At 30.4% G+C, this 14,846-nt stretch overlaps 1 protein-coding gene across 1 annotated transcript in view; it reads right to left on the minus strand.

The window, feature by feature from the left end:
- Positions 1 to 14,846, minus strand: part of LOC118199015 (uncharacterized) — a 321,168-nt gene that overhangs the window by 48,848 nt on the left and 257,474 nt on the right. The window contains exons 11-13 of the mRNA XM_085807260.1: positions 13,831 to 13,906; positions 7,786 to 8,153; positions 2,686 to 2,793 (exon numbers count right to left, since the gene is read on the minus strand). Of these exons, the coding sequence (XP_085663386.1) occupies positions 2,686 to 2,793; positions 7,786 to 8,153; positions 13,831 to 13,906 (552 nt within the window). The remainder of the gene's footprint in view (positions 1 to 2,685; positions 2,794 to 7,785; positions 8,154 to 13,830; positions 13,907 to 14,846) is intronic.

Raw genomic sequence — 14,846 nt, forward strand, 5'->3', positions numbered from 1 at the left:
GATTGAATGACTCGTATTACTTTCAATCCTAAATGAAAAGACATAAAAGTATTTAGCTTTGTGCAGTTTATTATAAGTTTATTCCTCAAGCAGAAATTAAATATTGTTAATTATAAGCATTTCTATAAAGGTTCGTCATGAATAGCTTTTAATATGTATTGACGGAAGAAAATTCGATTATTGCATGGATTTCACAATTTTTTTTTCTAAATTCTGTAATATAGTATGAGATATCTATAAAAACATACAAATACAACAAAATACCTAGAATATCTTTGACAGGAAAAAAGTGAAATATTATTAAGGTTGGGTAGAAACTCTATTCACATAATACATATGAAAAGTATTCGAATAGGCAATAATGTAACATTAGGTTATCTACTGAAAATCTAGATATTTTTCTTAAACTTAAAGTATTCTAAAAGCTTTAAATATCTCAAAATATGTGTAACCTCATATAAGTTGATATGCCTATAAAAAATCAACTACGGAATGGATTTGAAGCGTAAACACGTGAAGCTGCTTATATTTAATGAGTTAAGTTAAGGTACTGATATAGCTATCAAAGAAAAATTTCTTACGAGTGAGAAATCGATCATCTGTGATACTGCGAAGTAATATTTCTATCATTTCCCAGCAAAGGAAGTGCAGTCTTTCGAACAGATCGGGTTGAAGAGTGAATTATGAGAATAAAATCATGCTCTTGTCAGGGCAGTTGGCAAAAGTTAGTTATAGTATAGTTCCTCCCTCCTTACCACGTGCCTTCGGGGTGTAACTGGAAGCACGTCTGGCTAGAAATCGGGAGATCCGGAAGTCACGGAGGGCTCAAATCACGGAGAAGACATTGCACACTTTTTATATTTCTTGCTTCTACACATTCTAAATTATTCTACAGTAGCGCCCGAACAAAAGTATGGTGGATAACAATCCTTCACTATTAATATTCGGCTACTGGATTCTCACTTTCCCAGTCGTTCTTGTGGAGAGGGATGATAGGCATTTTCTCCCTCCTAGTTGCGTGCCTTTGCAATGCAACTGGAAGCCGGTCTGGCCCGTCTAGGATTCGGAAAATCCAGCGTTCGAATCTCGAAGAAGGCATTGCTCTCTTTTCCTGTGTCCTGCTTGGATAAAAATCTTAATGAAGCTACAACTTTATTTTGATAGTGCATCTTTATCTTCATGTCCTGTTAAAATGTTCTGTTTGGATAAAAATCTCAATGAATCTACAACTTTATTTTGATAGTACATACGAGTGTTGTCTCTGCAAAATTTTAAAGCATATTAAATAAAGAAAATGCGTTATATCTAGATTTTCACTAGGCAGCAAGATAGAAGTCTCCTTTCTTCCAAAACAGCATAATATTTTTGAACATTTATTACCATTTAAAAATATAGTAATAAATACCCAACACAATAAATAAAACCTTGAGTAGTTTTGTTACTATGCTCTCGACGTGAAACATATCGATGTCATTACATTACCGTCAACTGATTAACAGAGAATTGAGTTTCCGTGGATTATTTCTGTCTTTTTCTGGACGGTATGCATACTCTACCTCGTCTCATAAAAACAAATTAAATTTGCTTCCGTCTCTGAAGTAAATTCTCTTTGTGTTCACTTTATGTGCTTCTTAACAGATTCTAATGAAAACTTTGGATATTTTGCAGATGCAATAAACGCAAAATGATTTTACTGAACCGGTGTTCAAACAAAAAACATATGACAAGAGAAGCATTTAAACTTAATCCTTTTTTTCATTCAATTTAATACTTTACTGCTTGTCAAGTATTGATATAGATCAAATTTTAATTATTTTAGCTCTTCGAATTTTGCGATCGTCCTCACCTTGATTTACTACAGATTTATTTCCTTTGCATCATATTAGTGTTCCAAACGCTTACACTTTTTTATGGCGGTCAGAAATAACAAACAATTTAAAGTTATATATATCTGTTATTTAAAGCATTTGTAATACAACATCAAAATGCAATATATATGTCAACATAAGAGCATCTTCTCTTTTCTGATCTTCTTATTAACTCTTACTAATATTTCACCCTAATATAAGCAAAACAGTAAACTTAGGCTATGCTTCATGCACATTAAACTATACTTGTCAAAGATTGACCCATGAGCAGTTGTAAGTTGTTATTCACATAGAAGGCATAAAAATTAAGCATGCTAGATTCTCTGATTTCAAGATTAATATGCACGTACAGTAAACGGAATTTGCATTTTAAACCCTCTGATCGAAAAGGCTGTATATATATATATATATATATATATATATATATACGATTTAGAATATTTTTTGTGATGCCTGTAAGTACGTATGTATATATACCTGAAATGTAAAATATGTCCAAGAAATTAAGGTAATATGTTAACAGTACATAAATCCGGATATAAACACCAGGATCATTTTGACATTTAAATCAAGAAAGTATTTCTTTCCCATGATAGTTATGGGAAATTTGTGTTTCCTTAGCGAACCCCCGGCCGGTCAGAGGTTTAACAGACCTTGAAACGCAAGTCTAAGCATAACCTTTATAGAAATAACAGTTACATTAACACATAATTATGAAACAGAAAATTAGTATATACTTTGCTCAATATACTAATAATTTAATTTTAGAAGTACTGCAATTATGATAAAATTTACATGCTTCAAACATTTTACTTACGTTATCCCGAATTTTAGGATCAGCTCCTGCTTGTAAAAGCATTTTGTACAATTGTAAGCCATCTTTTCTAGACATAGCAGCTGCATAATGAAGCGCAGTAAGCCCATTCTGTAATCAAGAAATAAATAGTTAAAACATAAAGCATTTTTACTGCTGTTTATTGTATTTTCCTATTATTGCAATAACACTCTGCAAATTACCTTCCTTTCGGTAAGCATTTACTAAATGTTTCTTAAATTCATAGTAAATGTTACAATACCCTCAGTGTGCATAATAAGCTTACCTACCAAAAACTTCTGTAGCTCTATATTATAACTGCCAGAATTCTACCGCATACACCGTTTACTGATTAAGGTATGAGAAACGATTTACGAAGAAAAGAATTGCTTTCGAAGAATTGAATGCATTCTGCTGCACAAAAAAAAAAGAAATAATCTTTTACGTTTAGACTTAAAAATGTAAAATAATATCATTTGAAGATAAAAGCAAGTTTTATGCTTTGCACAAGGATATCGATCAGGAAAACGTAATTTGTTACATTAAAAAAAAACATATTTTTAATCCTCGAAAAATTGTTTAACACTTTCAGCTGAAAAATGGAAAACCCTTGATTCAAATCATGATGAAGCCAAAAGTTAAGATTTTAACGTTTCCTATTCCAAAAACGCATAATAATATGTGTATCTTAATATATTTGCATTGCTTCAGTGCTACTTTGATTGTGGTTCGAAGAATTTTAAGCAAATGTCAGCAAGATGTGTCATAAGCACTCGTAACTCCAAAAATGTCGTTTCACAGTATATAAAAAACATTTTGGTTTTACTTTCAAATGGTTCGTAAAAAAGGATTAAATTCAAACGGATGCCATAAAAGCTTAGCATCGTGTTTGGTAGATGAAACTATTTCATTGCCACAGTATTTAGATAGTGAGTTTAGACCGGGAAAAAAAACTCCTGAGACATTTCGTCAAGCGAATGCCATTGCTCTACCTCAGGCATAACAAAAAATGATAATGCAGATAGAGCGTTATCGATATGCATATAAGTGATAGGCCTAAGATCACTTATATGCATATCGATAACGCTCTGTGGGTCATATCGAAGAGCGTAAACTCCGGGATCGCCTTAACTTTAAAAAACATTTTCCCTGTCACTTCAATGCCTAAGAGAGAATGTAATGTCGTTTAGATCAGGGTTTCTAAAACTGGGGGTCGCCGGGCCTGCAGTCAAAACGTTTAGCAGTTTTGATATTTCCTTAAAACTTATTATAATAATTTTATAGTTACCAAATATTTTTACACAATGTATCTGATAATAGATAAAGACAAGACCATACAGACAAAGAAAAAAACGAAAACGTTTCGATAAATGTATTGACGGAAATACATTTTTTATAATAAAAAACGTTTCGATAAATGCATTTCTTTTTATAATAAAAAACCCTCATTTTCCATGCTTTGCGAGCCCACCAGCGGCCGAGCGGTAAAATCGCTGAACACTGGTAGTTCGGTCCCGCGTACGGACCGGTTCGAATCCCGCGTACGGGCTGGCTGCATGGACGTTTTCGTGGTTTTCCCCATGTGTAACGTGTATACGAGACAGTTCCCCTTAGAAAGTCTTCCACGAAGGTATCCCTCCCCTTAGGCAGATAGCCCTAGTGTGCTTTGCAGTATTTTCAATGCACCACCACCATCCTTGCTTTGCACATGACTCCTGTTACTTATTTAAAATTTTCACATTGTTCATGTCTTAAAATTAGAAATTAATGACCTAAAATTGCAATAGTATATTACAGTGCAAGTGAAAAAAATGACAGTTTCATTCACGCGTGTGTCGGATTTGCGCAATATTTATTGTGTCTCACAAATTTTTTGTAAATATTATGGTGTCCTGGGGGTTGCGAAATAATCTCAGTGATAAAAAGGAGTCGCGACTGAAAAAAGTTGAAGAAACCCTGGTCTAGCTAAATATGTACTACAATTATTTATTAACAAAGTCAAAGTATTTTAGATATGATTATAGATGATAAAATGCAAATACGATGCATGAACCATTGACGAATTAGAAATCGATAGTTGGGTGATTTAGTATTGACGAAACGTAGCTGATGAAAGGAAAAAAAGGGGGAGAATATCAACAATTCAATGGTTGCTTCTTTTGGTTGTAAAATTGAACAGATTTTAGGGGTGAAACTAAATCCACAAAGAACATGTGAATGTTTGCTTACTTGCAGTGCTTGACAAAGTGGTCAGAAGTTAGGCGTAGAATCTGTGACTCTGGCTTTTGAGAACTGCAACACTTCACCAGTGCAGAGAAATGCTAGTTCTAGGGAACCTCAGGTTTCTGTACTAAATAGCAGAGATTCTACTGTACCCGCTATAATTATTTGCTATATTTCTTTTGTGAACTGTTCTAAGAAGCAAATATTTATTAACTTAAAAATGGTTTTAGCGTAAGGCAAATATTCTAGCAAATTCCTGTTAAAATATTCCAGCAAATACTTCGAAAAACACAATTACCGTTTCCTGTTTACTTGTTTTTATTCGGGAGTGTCTCCAAACGTTTTGGGAGTTCCTCATACCGAATTGGATATTGCTTGGTGTATGTGTCCACTTAATCGTAAAAAAAGCTTTGTTTTGTTACAAAATTGTTGCTATTAGAGTAAGATATTAATAAGATTTAATAGGAAGTTTAGGAAAGAGGAGATACTGAATGGCTCTGAAAGTTTCATGCAAGACGAAGCACCTCTTTGTTTTGCTGTCTACATCATTACACAAACATGTCTTCACTGGGAAAAGATACATTAACCGTTGTTTACAGATTTTTCTTCACCTCATAGTAGTACGTTTGATCTTGGTATTCGGAAAATTTGAAATTCTTCGTTTATCGTAGCATTGTTTCTAATAAAGTAGCCTATGTAGGCGATGCAATTCAACACAGGAGGGAAATATTTTAATATGCTTAATACTTTGCAATCGAACATATCATGCTCGGAAGGGAATTCCTAATCCACAAAAATGGGCACCACATCCAGCATATCCACTTTATCAACAGATATCTAATTAATTTCTTGGGTTTTGAAAACATTGCTTTTACGTAATGCGTTTCTGCTTTAGGTGTTTGTGAAACAAATAAAGTTTACATTAAATTTTATAGCAGACTCATTTGCTCATTTTTATGCGAATTTTAAGAGCTCAGAGTCGTATGTTCTACTTTTCGCGAATTTTGGCACTAATCTTTTTCTTCGGCATAAGTCATTTCTCCATATCTTAATTAGAACACAGTCCTTTTAGATAAAGCTACAGAAAGCTCGGAATACGGAGCAACTTTATAGGAACTTTGTTTTTTATTATATGTAGCATTTCAGAATAAACACTTGTAGATAAACATCTTAAAAATCGAACAAACTTATAATAGCATCTCCATTCACTTTGTCACACTGAAAAAATTTTATTTTCTAATAAAACGCGGTTTACGCCATAGTACAGTATGAAGATTATTAAGATTTCAGGAGGTTATTTAAAGATTATCACTATAAAAATAATTGCTAATTGCAAATAGGGCTTCATCCACGAATCATCGAAATTTTATTTACCTTCAGTTTTAAGAATTCCTTATAAAATATTCTAAAGAAAATTATCAAATGTCGATTGATATTTCTTTCCTTCTATCCTGTGATGGAATAACAATAGCAAACATAATTACTAATACACCGTTTTATGTCAATAATAATAACATTCGTGATTTAAAAATTATATGGTAAAAATATACTAATAATTAAGTCATTTTGCAAGAAGATATTGCTGTTTTCTTTTGATTCTTTTTTTTTTTTGAACTTGTTAGACGAAACATTAATGTTTTCGATAAGAGCACTTGTTATAATATTTGTTAGCTTAACATAAACATGGTTAGTTACAGAGATTTGTGCTTACACACTCCTATAATAATCGCCTTGAAAAAGAACTAAATATTAATTCGATGCTGCCTGGATGAGATATTAAATGATATGCTGACTGATATTGCATTTGTTATATTTTTTCTAAACTGACATTAACTAAGACTGTCTTAACAGAGACATTTTAATCGCCTTGAAAAAGAACTAAATATTAACTCGATGCTGCCTGGATGAGATATTAAATGATATGCTGACTGATATTGCATTTGTGATATTTTTTCTAAACTGACATTAACTAAGACTATCTTAATAGAGACATTTTAAAACGCAAGCAAAATTCATTGTAAGAGCTTATTGATTTTTCCTTTATTTACTGTTTAACTGAGTTAAGTAAAGAAACCAAGAGTAAACAAGTATTTCTTGCTACTGAGTTTGACTAAATCTCACTTGTCTTACTTCTCTACAATAAAAACACGATTTTTATATTATTTTGTATGTCAAAAACTATTATTTATTTGTTTAAACATTTCTTTTAATATTTGAAATTAATTTCTTTTGAAGAATGTGAGACAGATTGAAACCTTAGAAAAAGAAACTCCGTTAACTTTAATATTTTGGGAATCACTATTAAGATACTGTACAAAAGTTCTAGGTTGAACAATATGTTGGATAAAACTGCTAGATTTCAACCTAAGTTAAATATAACAAACCTACCAACAAATGATAAAAACAACTTACAAAATAATTTGTTCATCAAATTTCACTCATTTTACTTTTGAAGGCTTATTTCAGTCTCTTATTATTATTATTATTAATACTGCTACTACTACTACTACTATTATTATTATTATTATTACTATTCGACTTATTTAAAACAATGAACAAAATAAATCTATAATATCATTCTACTTAATATATTATACATATATAGCAAAATGATATTCCAACAAATCAATCTTTCAGTCTCAAAATCAGAAGCATCTCTTGCAAATTTTGTCAAATTTCCCATAATTTAGTGCTTATTGAGTAATCCTAAAGAATTACAAACTATGATCCAAGCTAATTTCAAGTTGCTAACAAAACAGGCTTTTATAATTCGACAATAAATTATGGATATTACTGTAAATGATTGCATAAAATTTTGTGTGTTTTCTAAGAATTTTAGCAATTTGTAAAGGAAAAAAATGTGTTACAAATAACGGACACCTTATTCTTGGCATTAATAGTTTCTGGAAACCTTTCAATAAGAAATGCAACAATCTTCGTCTTCTTTAAAAGTACTGCTTTATGTAGAGGGGTCATGCCCATATGATCTTTCGCTAATGCATAGTCCTTTTCTTCCAGATGAGTTTGAAGCTCTGATAAATCGTCACTGGATACAGCAGTGTGAATGGCATTAATTCTTTCAACTATCTCTGTAATTTTTCCGGATATTTGATCCTTTTCTTCGGAATCGTCAGTAGTATTTACTCGAACAACCTTATCGCCATAGCCTTCCATCACCGCTTTTGTTAATTTGTCCATATCTTTAGCATTCACCCATCTCCTAATGTTTGCGCTACTCATATCCAACCCTGTAAACAGAAAATTTATCAGTATTGTGCAGTCATATAAAGTAAATTTATCTATATCATCAAGGTCCAGTAAAGAGAATTATAAGAGAATTTATCAATGCTTCTGAATTGCTGAATCTTCGTTTAAACATTTTGGAAATATTAAATATTTGTCACTTTGTATAAATATATTTTCAAGTGTATAAATATATATTCACTTTGTATAAATATATTATCTTTAGCATTCACCCATCTCCTAATGTTTGCGCTACTCATATCCAACCCTGTAAACAGAAAATTTATCAATATTGTGCAGTCATATAAAGTAAATTTATCTATATCATCAAGGTCCAGTAAAGAGAATTTATCAATGCTTCTGAATTGCTGAATCTTCATTTAAACATTTTGGAAATATTAAATATTTGTCACTTTGTATAAATATATTTTCAACCAGATACGTTTACGAAACTACGTTAATTTAGTTTGGTAAAAATGTTAATTTGAATGCATTCTCAAGCGTATCATTAGATAATTATTTGTCTTTAAGAAAATGAATCTTTTCTTTGCTCTAATTAGTTTATTTTCCACATCAAAGATCAGGAAGGTTGAAAATAAAAGATGATTATCGCATTATAGCACGCATATTTATTTGCTTTCAGTTAATAAAAATCTACGCGAATGTTTCACCTGCATATCTAAATAATATGAAAAATTTCTTTCGTCAGAATTTCGAATAAATTGATTGTAATTTCCTAAACGTTCATTCAGTGCCTACCAATACTTTTACTGATAACTATGACAATATGTTAACTTTTTGTCTGTAACGGTTTATATGTTTGTGCAAATTACCATACCGTTATAAGATCTTGTATTAAAATTTACTTAAACTGCTTTTGAAAGAGAAAGAAAAATGTACTCCGTCTCAAGTGCTCTCAAGAATTTTGTCGTATTGTTAAGTATGAATCAAATTCAATCATATATTTCAAGAATATTTAATTAAAATTTATTACAGAGAGATTTCACTACTTGATAAAAACTTTGATCTCTGGGCCTCGTTTGGTCTTGGTTTAATGTGTAAATACCGCATATTTATTAAAAACAATTTACGTTAGCAATGCTTCATATTTTTGCGTAAACCAAAGATATATTCGTACAGCTCAATGTAAGCAATTTTACTTAATAATTAAAAACTGTTCGTCTATGTGCAATTTAAAAATATACCTTCTAAATATAATATAAATGATATACTCTTTTTCAGCGTTCTGTTAATCGCAGTATGAATTTTTAATCACAGCATTTACTTAGGCACCCAAAACGCATTACTCAGTTCATTCAAAACAGAGTTGTAAAGAGATAAAGCTTATTTTAGGTTAAAGGTCCATCTTTTTAAACACGAGACCCTAGATTGTAACTTGTAGGCTTAACCAGTAATGAGTCCTGCTTCATTAAATATCATGATTAGCCAATGAGACAGTTTAATTTGATGAAGAATTTTCTAATTTATACTGCAGTTGTTAAGTTGCAATAAATCACTGAAAAATAAAAAGTAAAACAATAAGAAATGAGTATAAGTTAAACTAACTCTTTGAAGAAAATATAGGTCTCGTTTTTGGACAATTACAGTGGCAAAAGTAAAGATAATCTTTTTTGAGGTGAGATTTAACGTAATTTTCCCCAATTGTTTTCTTTTGGAATAAAAATGTCTGTTTATATTTCCAGTCATATATAGTTTTAATGATACAGGTAATGATATCCAGTACATAAAGAAGTTTCAGTGCAATAAAAGTATTATTATTAACTACACTACTTACACTTTGCATACTCATATATTCATATGGATTTGGTTTGTTTACAATCCATGCTGTTATGTAACTTTTTGGCTTTCAGATCAAAAAATGATTTGTAGGAAATTTCCTATCATACGTTTGTTCTCCAGCACTTCGATTTCGCATTCACAAATGTTACCCTAAAATTCACCCCAGAATCGTTGATAGCTTTTCTAGAATTATTTTAACCTCTGTGGATATATTCTTTCTGTATATCCATAGACGTTAAAATAATTGTACCCAAGCTACTGTGAAAATTTTAGATGTGGAAGTAGAAAAGATGATTTTGATCATCAAATTAACATTCTTATCCTGATCATCTAACGCATATACGAAATGCTTTACCTGAGTGTTTTTAGAACCTTTTGCATTTGTACGTTACTGTGACTTAGGTATGGAAAAGTTTTGCATACAGTAAAATGCAGAACGCGTATATATCGCTTGTTCGTATATAAGTAACTAAAAAGAGGTTTAGCATCTAATTAGGCATTACAATTGTTTATATGGCATCAATAAAATAGCTATATAGCATCATTAAATAGCAGCAATATGGCATCATTAAAATGGTTTATATCGCATAAAATGATTTATATGGCATAAAATGGTTTATATGGCATATTTTCAATATCTCCTTGTGAATAAAATGTAAATTATATCTGTATTTTACGCGACCCAAACATAAATTTAAAAATTCAGTAACGAAAATGAAGTTATAAAAATTAATAATACGATAAAAAATAAGAAGAGGGGAAGAGAAATCAAATTTTTCAAATAATGAATATTTTTTAGCTATAATTGTACATAAAAATAGACAAGTTTGAAAACAAATATCGGTAGGAAATAATTTGCACTTAAAAAAAACAGTGTACTATAAAAAAAGGTGTAAAAATATCATGAGTAGCTACATATAAAAATGAGATCCATCTAAAAATGTGACGTATCAGAGAAAAAATAATTCATGTTTGAAATCAAATGAAATTCATATTTGAATATCAAATATCAAATAGTCACAACAATTTATATTTGAAACCAAATCTACAATGTTTATAAACTGTTTTATGATAACTTTTATTTTTTGTTCAAAGTGCAGATTGCAGCTGTGTGTGAGTACTTATGTATTTATATAAAGATTGATTAATTTTTTTTTACGTTTAAATTCAGAGACGTTCTGAGTAAATACAAGTTGCTCAGGAACTCATTTATGAAATTACTAGGACGTTCCAAAGGGTAATCAATACATAATTCTGCTTTTATATAATTTTAAGCATCAAATATTCTTCAAATTATATATATATATATATAGCATGAATAAGTATTAAATGAAGTTATAAATGAAAACCTTTACAGTTAGAATAAGCATTTTAAATTCAACGGGAGTATATTTATGGTAAAGATAAGAATGTTAAATTTATCATATTATATAAACATATCATATCATAACATATATCATATAAATATATCAAATTATATAAACATATCATATATTATCATATAAATATATCTTAGCGTATAAACATATCATATCATATCATATAAATATATCATATCATATAAACATGCATGTAAAAACAATAAAATTACTCTAAAAATATTAAACTTTCAAACAAGTTTATTAAGTGTCTATCTAGAATTCATCGCATTATCCAGATAATGAAAGCAGAATCTAACTACGGATCATGAGACATTACAAAATATCCACCAAAACATTTAGACCTATCTAGCAAGAATATCAGTTAGAAAACTAGATGTATCATGCTTAATCGACGAACAAACAGTATGTTAAATTAATTCTGTCCTTCATGATACATATCTGTTGGCTCTCTGATGTCCAATTTCTTGAATGAATTCTATATTTTACGTCCCTCTCATTTTTATGTTATAAGGTTTATTTTAAGCAACAATCCGTTTTTTATGTTAATTTATTCATGAAACTTCTTCCTTTCATCCGCCTTCACCAGAATACAAATTAGGTGGATTTTAAATAGCAAGCGAATGCGTAATTTAAATAGACACAATTTTGCAATGCATCAGAAAGCGTTTTCGTGAACCATTCATTTGTTTGCCAATCTGGGTTTGATGGGTGATTTATTTCATTTGATGTCTCTAAGTCCCAGAACTTGCTAGTAAATGTAGCCAGGCTGTTTAGATATGGCAACTGTTTGTTGCTTTATACATACAGGTATACAGGAAATATTTTGTATTTCTAAGACCCCGCAATAGCAGTGGATTATTGTTATTAGATTTTAATTGTATCTACAAATCGTAGTGTTAATAAAATTGTAAAGTATTTACTCTCTCCATACAGATATCCTTCGGGGCGTAACTCAATAATACATCTCGCTGGCAGTTGGGAGGTCCGGTGTTCAAATTCTAGCGAGGGCGCACTGCGCGTTTTCCATATATCCTACTTCAAAAACACTTAATGACTCTACAGACTTGTTAATTAAGCTAGCTTTACTTGCTATCGTTTCTCTGAGAGTTTTAGACCTCTACTTAAGTGGGAAGACGACACTAATGACTCTACAGATTTGTTAATTAAGCTAGCTTTACATGCTATCGTTTCTCTGAGAATTTTAAACCGCTACTTAAGTGGGAAGACAACGTCGTCAAAAGTGTAGGAATGAAACAAGATTTAGTTTTAATTAGTGTTTAATTCACAGTGTGTTACTTATTTAGACGTAAAATATAGAAAATATATAAAGCATGAAATTTTTCTCATTTTGTAAAATTGTTTAAAACCTTTCAACTCAGCATATATTATTATGTTGATGCATCATATGGAAAACTAGTGCAAAGTAATCAAATCTCACAACTATAGACAGAAATTGAATATGAAATTTTAATTACTCTAGAAAACTCTAATTAATTTTATGACTAACATTTCAACAACTGTTTCGTTAACGTGTTTTGGTGCTAATTATTATTTAAAAAAACAAAATAATAATTAAAATATATATCTCATCTATTCGGTTTCTAAAATTTTCAACCTATTTTTGATTCCTTTGTATTACATCTGGAAGATGTAGCCAAGTAATGATTATTCATAAATATATTTTGGGGCATTCAAGTGTTATCATTGGGACAGACGAAACTTAAACTACGTTATGTAGTAAAATATTCTATTCTAAATATTGATATGTGTAATGAGAATATCAATTTGAAGTATTAAAAAGTATTTTTTTTTTACTTTTTTAAAAATAATCAGTGAAAACTCAAAATCATAAAAACCTCTTATACATATGCATGAGAGGGGAATAAAACTCATACAATCTATTTCGTAACCAAATAAGTTCAAATCCTCTCTGCGTACTTGCGTACTTACGCTAATGGATGCGCGACCAATATTCAGACTATTACACACTATTTTTTCATATTCCTTCGCTTTATTTATTGTGTGTACTCTATTTTCACAAATTTTATCAGGAATAAACACATTAGCAATTAAATCAAGAAAAATGCAATAAAGAGATGCAGATTCAGATTTTAACTTGTTCAACAAAGCTATACATACAAACGGGTAAATGTTATGGTTTGCAATATTCAGCTTCATAAATATGTATACACGAAGTTATTACACAGCAAAGCAGTGTTATATCTGCTAAAAGAACAATATTTAACTAGACTCAAACAATAACGTATCTAAAATGTTATATTACCGTGACTTTACTTACATGTTTGTGTTACACGTAAAATGACTTAAGTATTCCTACAAGTGTCCCTATTCCATAAAGGAACTTCATTGCATTTAGGTAAGATCAAATCCTATATTTATAATTATGGAATAGAAAAATTCGCAAAAATCAGTACACCTTTCATAAAATATTTCGTGCGAAGATAAAAGCATAATTTCTAAAGGTCCACAACATACATACTTTTGGCAAGTTTTTCTTTTTGAAGAATGGAAACCATTTCATTTTCATTACCACTATCGTTGCTTTGACTTGTTTCCTAAAAATATTAAAATATATTAATATAATAATGGTTAAATAATTTAATACGTATTGCCATCCGTGCCAAAAGTTCTGAAGTAAAGCAAAAGTTACAACAGTAGCATTTGGAGTATTTTTCATCACCTTTGTAGCAAATGACTCAGTGAAAGTTATAATAAATGATTTAATCAAGTTACTAGCTTACAACAAGGATATGGATTAACCTGTGTGATGCATAGTTTCGAGGATATCACTAATCTAAAAATGTAGTATTCATTTCGACTTGCTTCTAAAACGCGATATCATTACGGTTCACAGCCAAGCTAAACCAGTACCCCGCTACCTGGGATACTTTTGTGAGTATTTAGATAAACAAAGGTAGCTTAAAACTTCAATGAAGTATAGAGGAATAGTAATTTTATACAAATATACAGCAATGCGAGACAGTTATGTTGGTACTTTTTTTAAATGGATATCTAGAGCAGTTCTTTATAATGACTTTTATTCATTAGAAAATCTCAGTAATTTCTCAATAGACGGAGAAAGGCATTAGTTTTAAAGTAAAGTGAGAGTTTTGAATCTGTATTAGTACTATGAAAAATCCTTATAGGCAATTTAAAGAAAACGGTTTTCCTAATTTAAAGTAAAAAAGAAAAAAGATAAAGTTAAAACAAAGAGCTTAAAATTAGCTCTTCTAGGAAAAAATGAATAAAATACTTTTGAATCTTTTTGCTTTAGGCAAATTAGATAATAAAAACTAATAACCGAATTGTTTTTATCGTGTTAATTTTGGTTTTAATCATCCTTTTTTACTCCCTTTAGCGATTAATATATTTTCAAGGTGCTCTGAACATTTACCGTTACATTTCTAAGGGACTGCTGCTAAGGAATCTGCTGCTGTCCTAGTTTTCAGGACCTGCCGGGGCTAGTAAGCAGTAAGAATATAAGAAACCTCCTGA

This window comes from Stegodyphus dumicola, chromosome X1 (assembly GCF_044657685.1).
Source record: "Stegodyphus dumicola isolate Sdum_Otavi_A_Nest chromosome X1, ASM4465768v1".
Lineage (NCBI taxonomy): Eukaryota > Metazoa > Arthropoda > Arachnida > Araneae > Eresidae > Stegodyphus > Stegodyphus dumicola.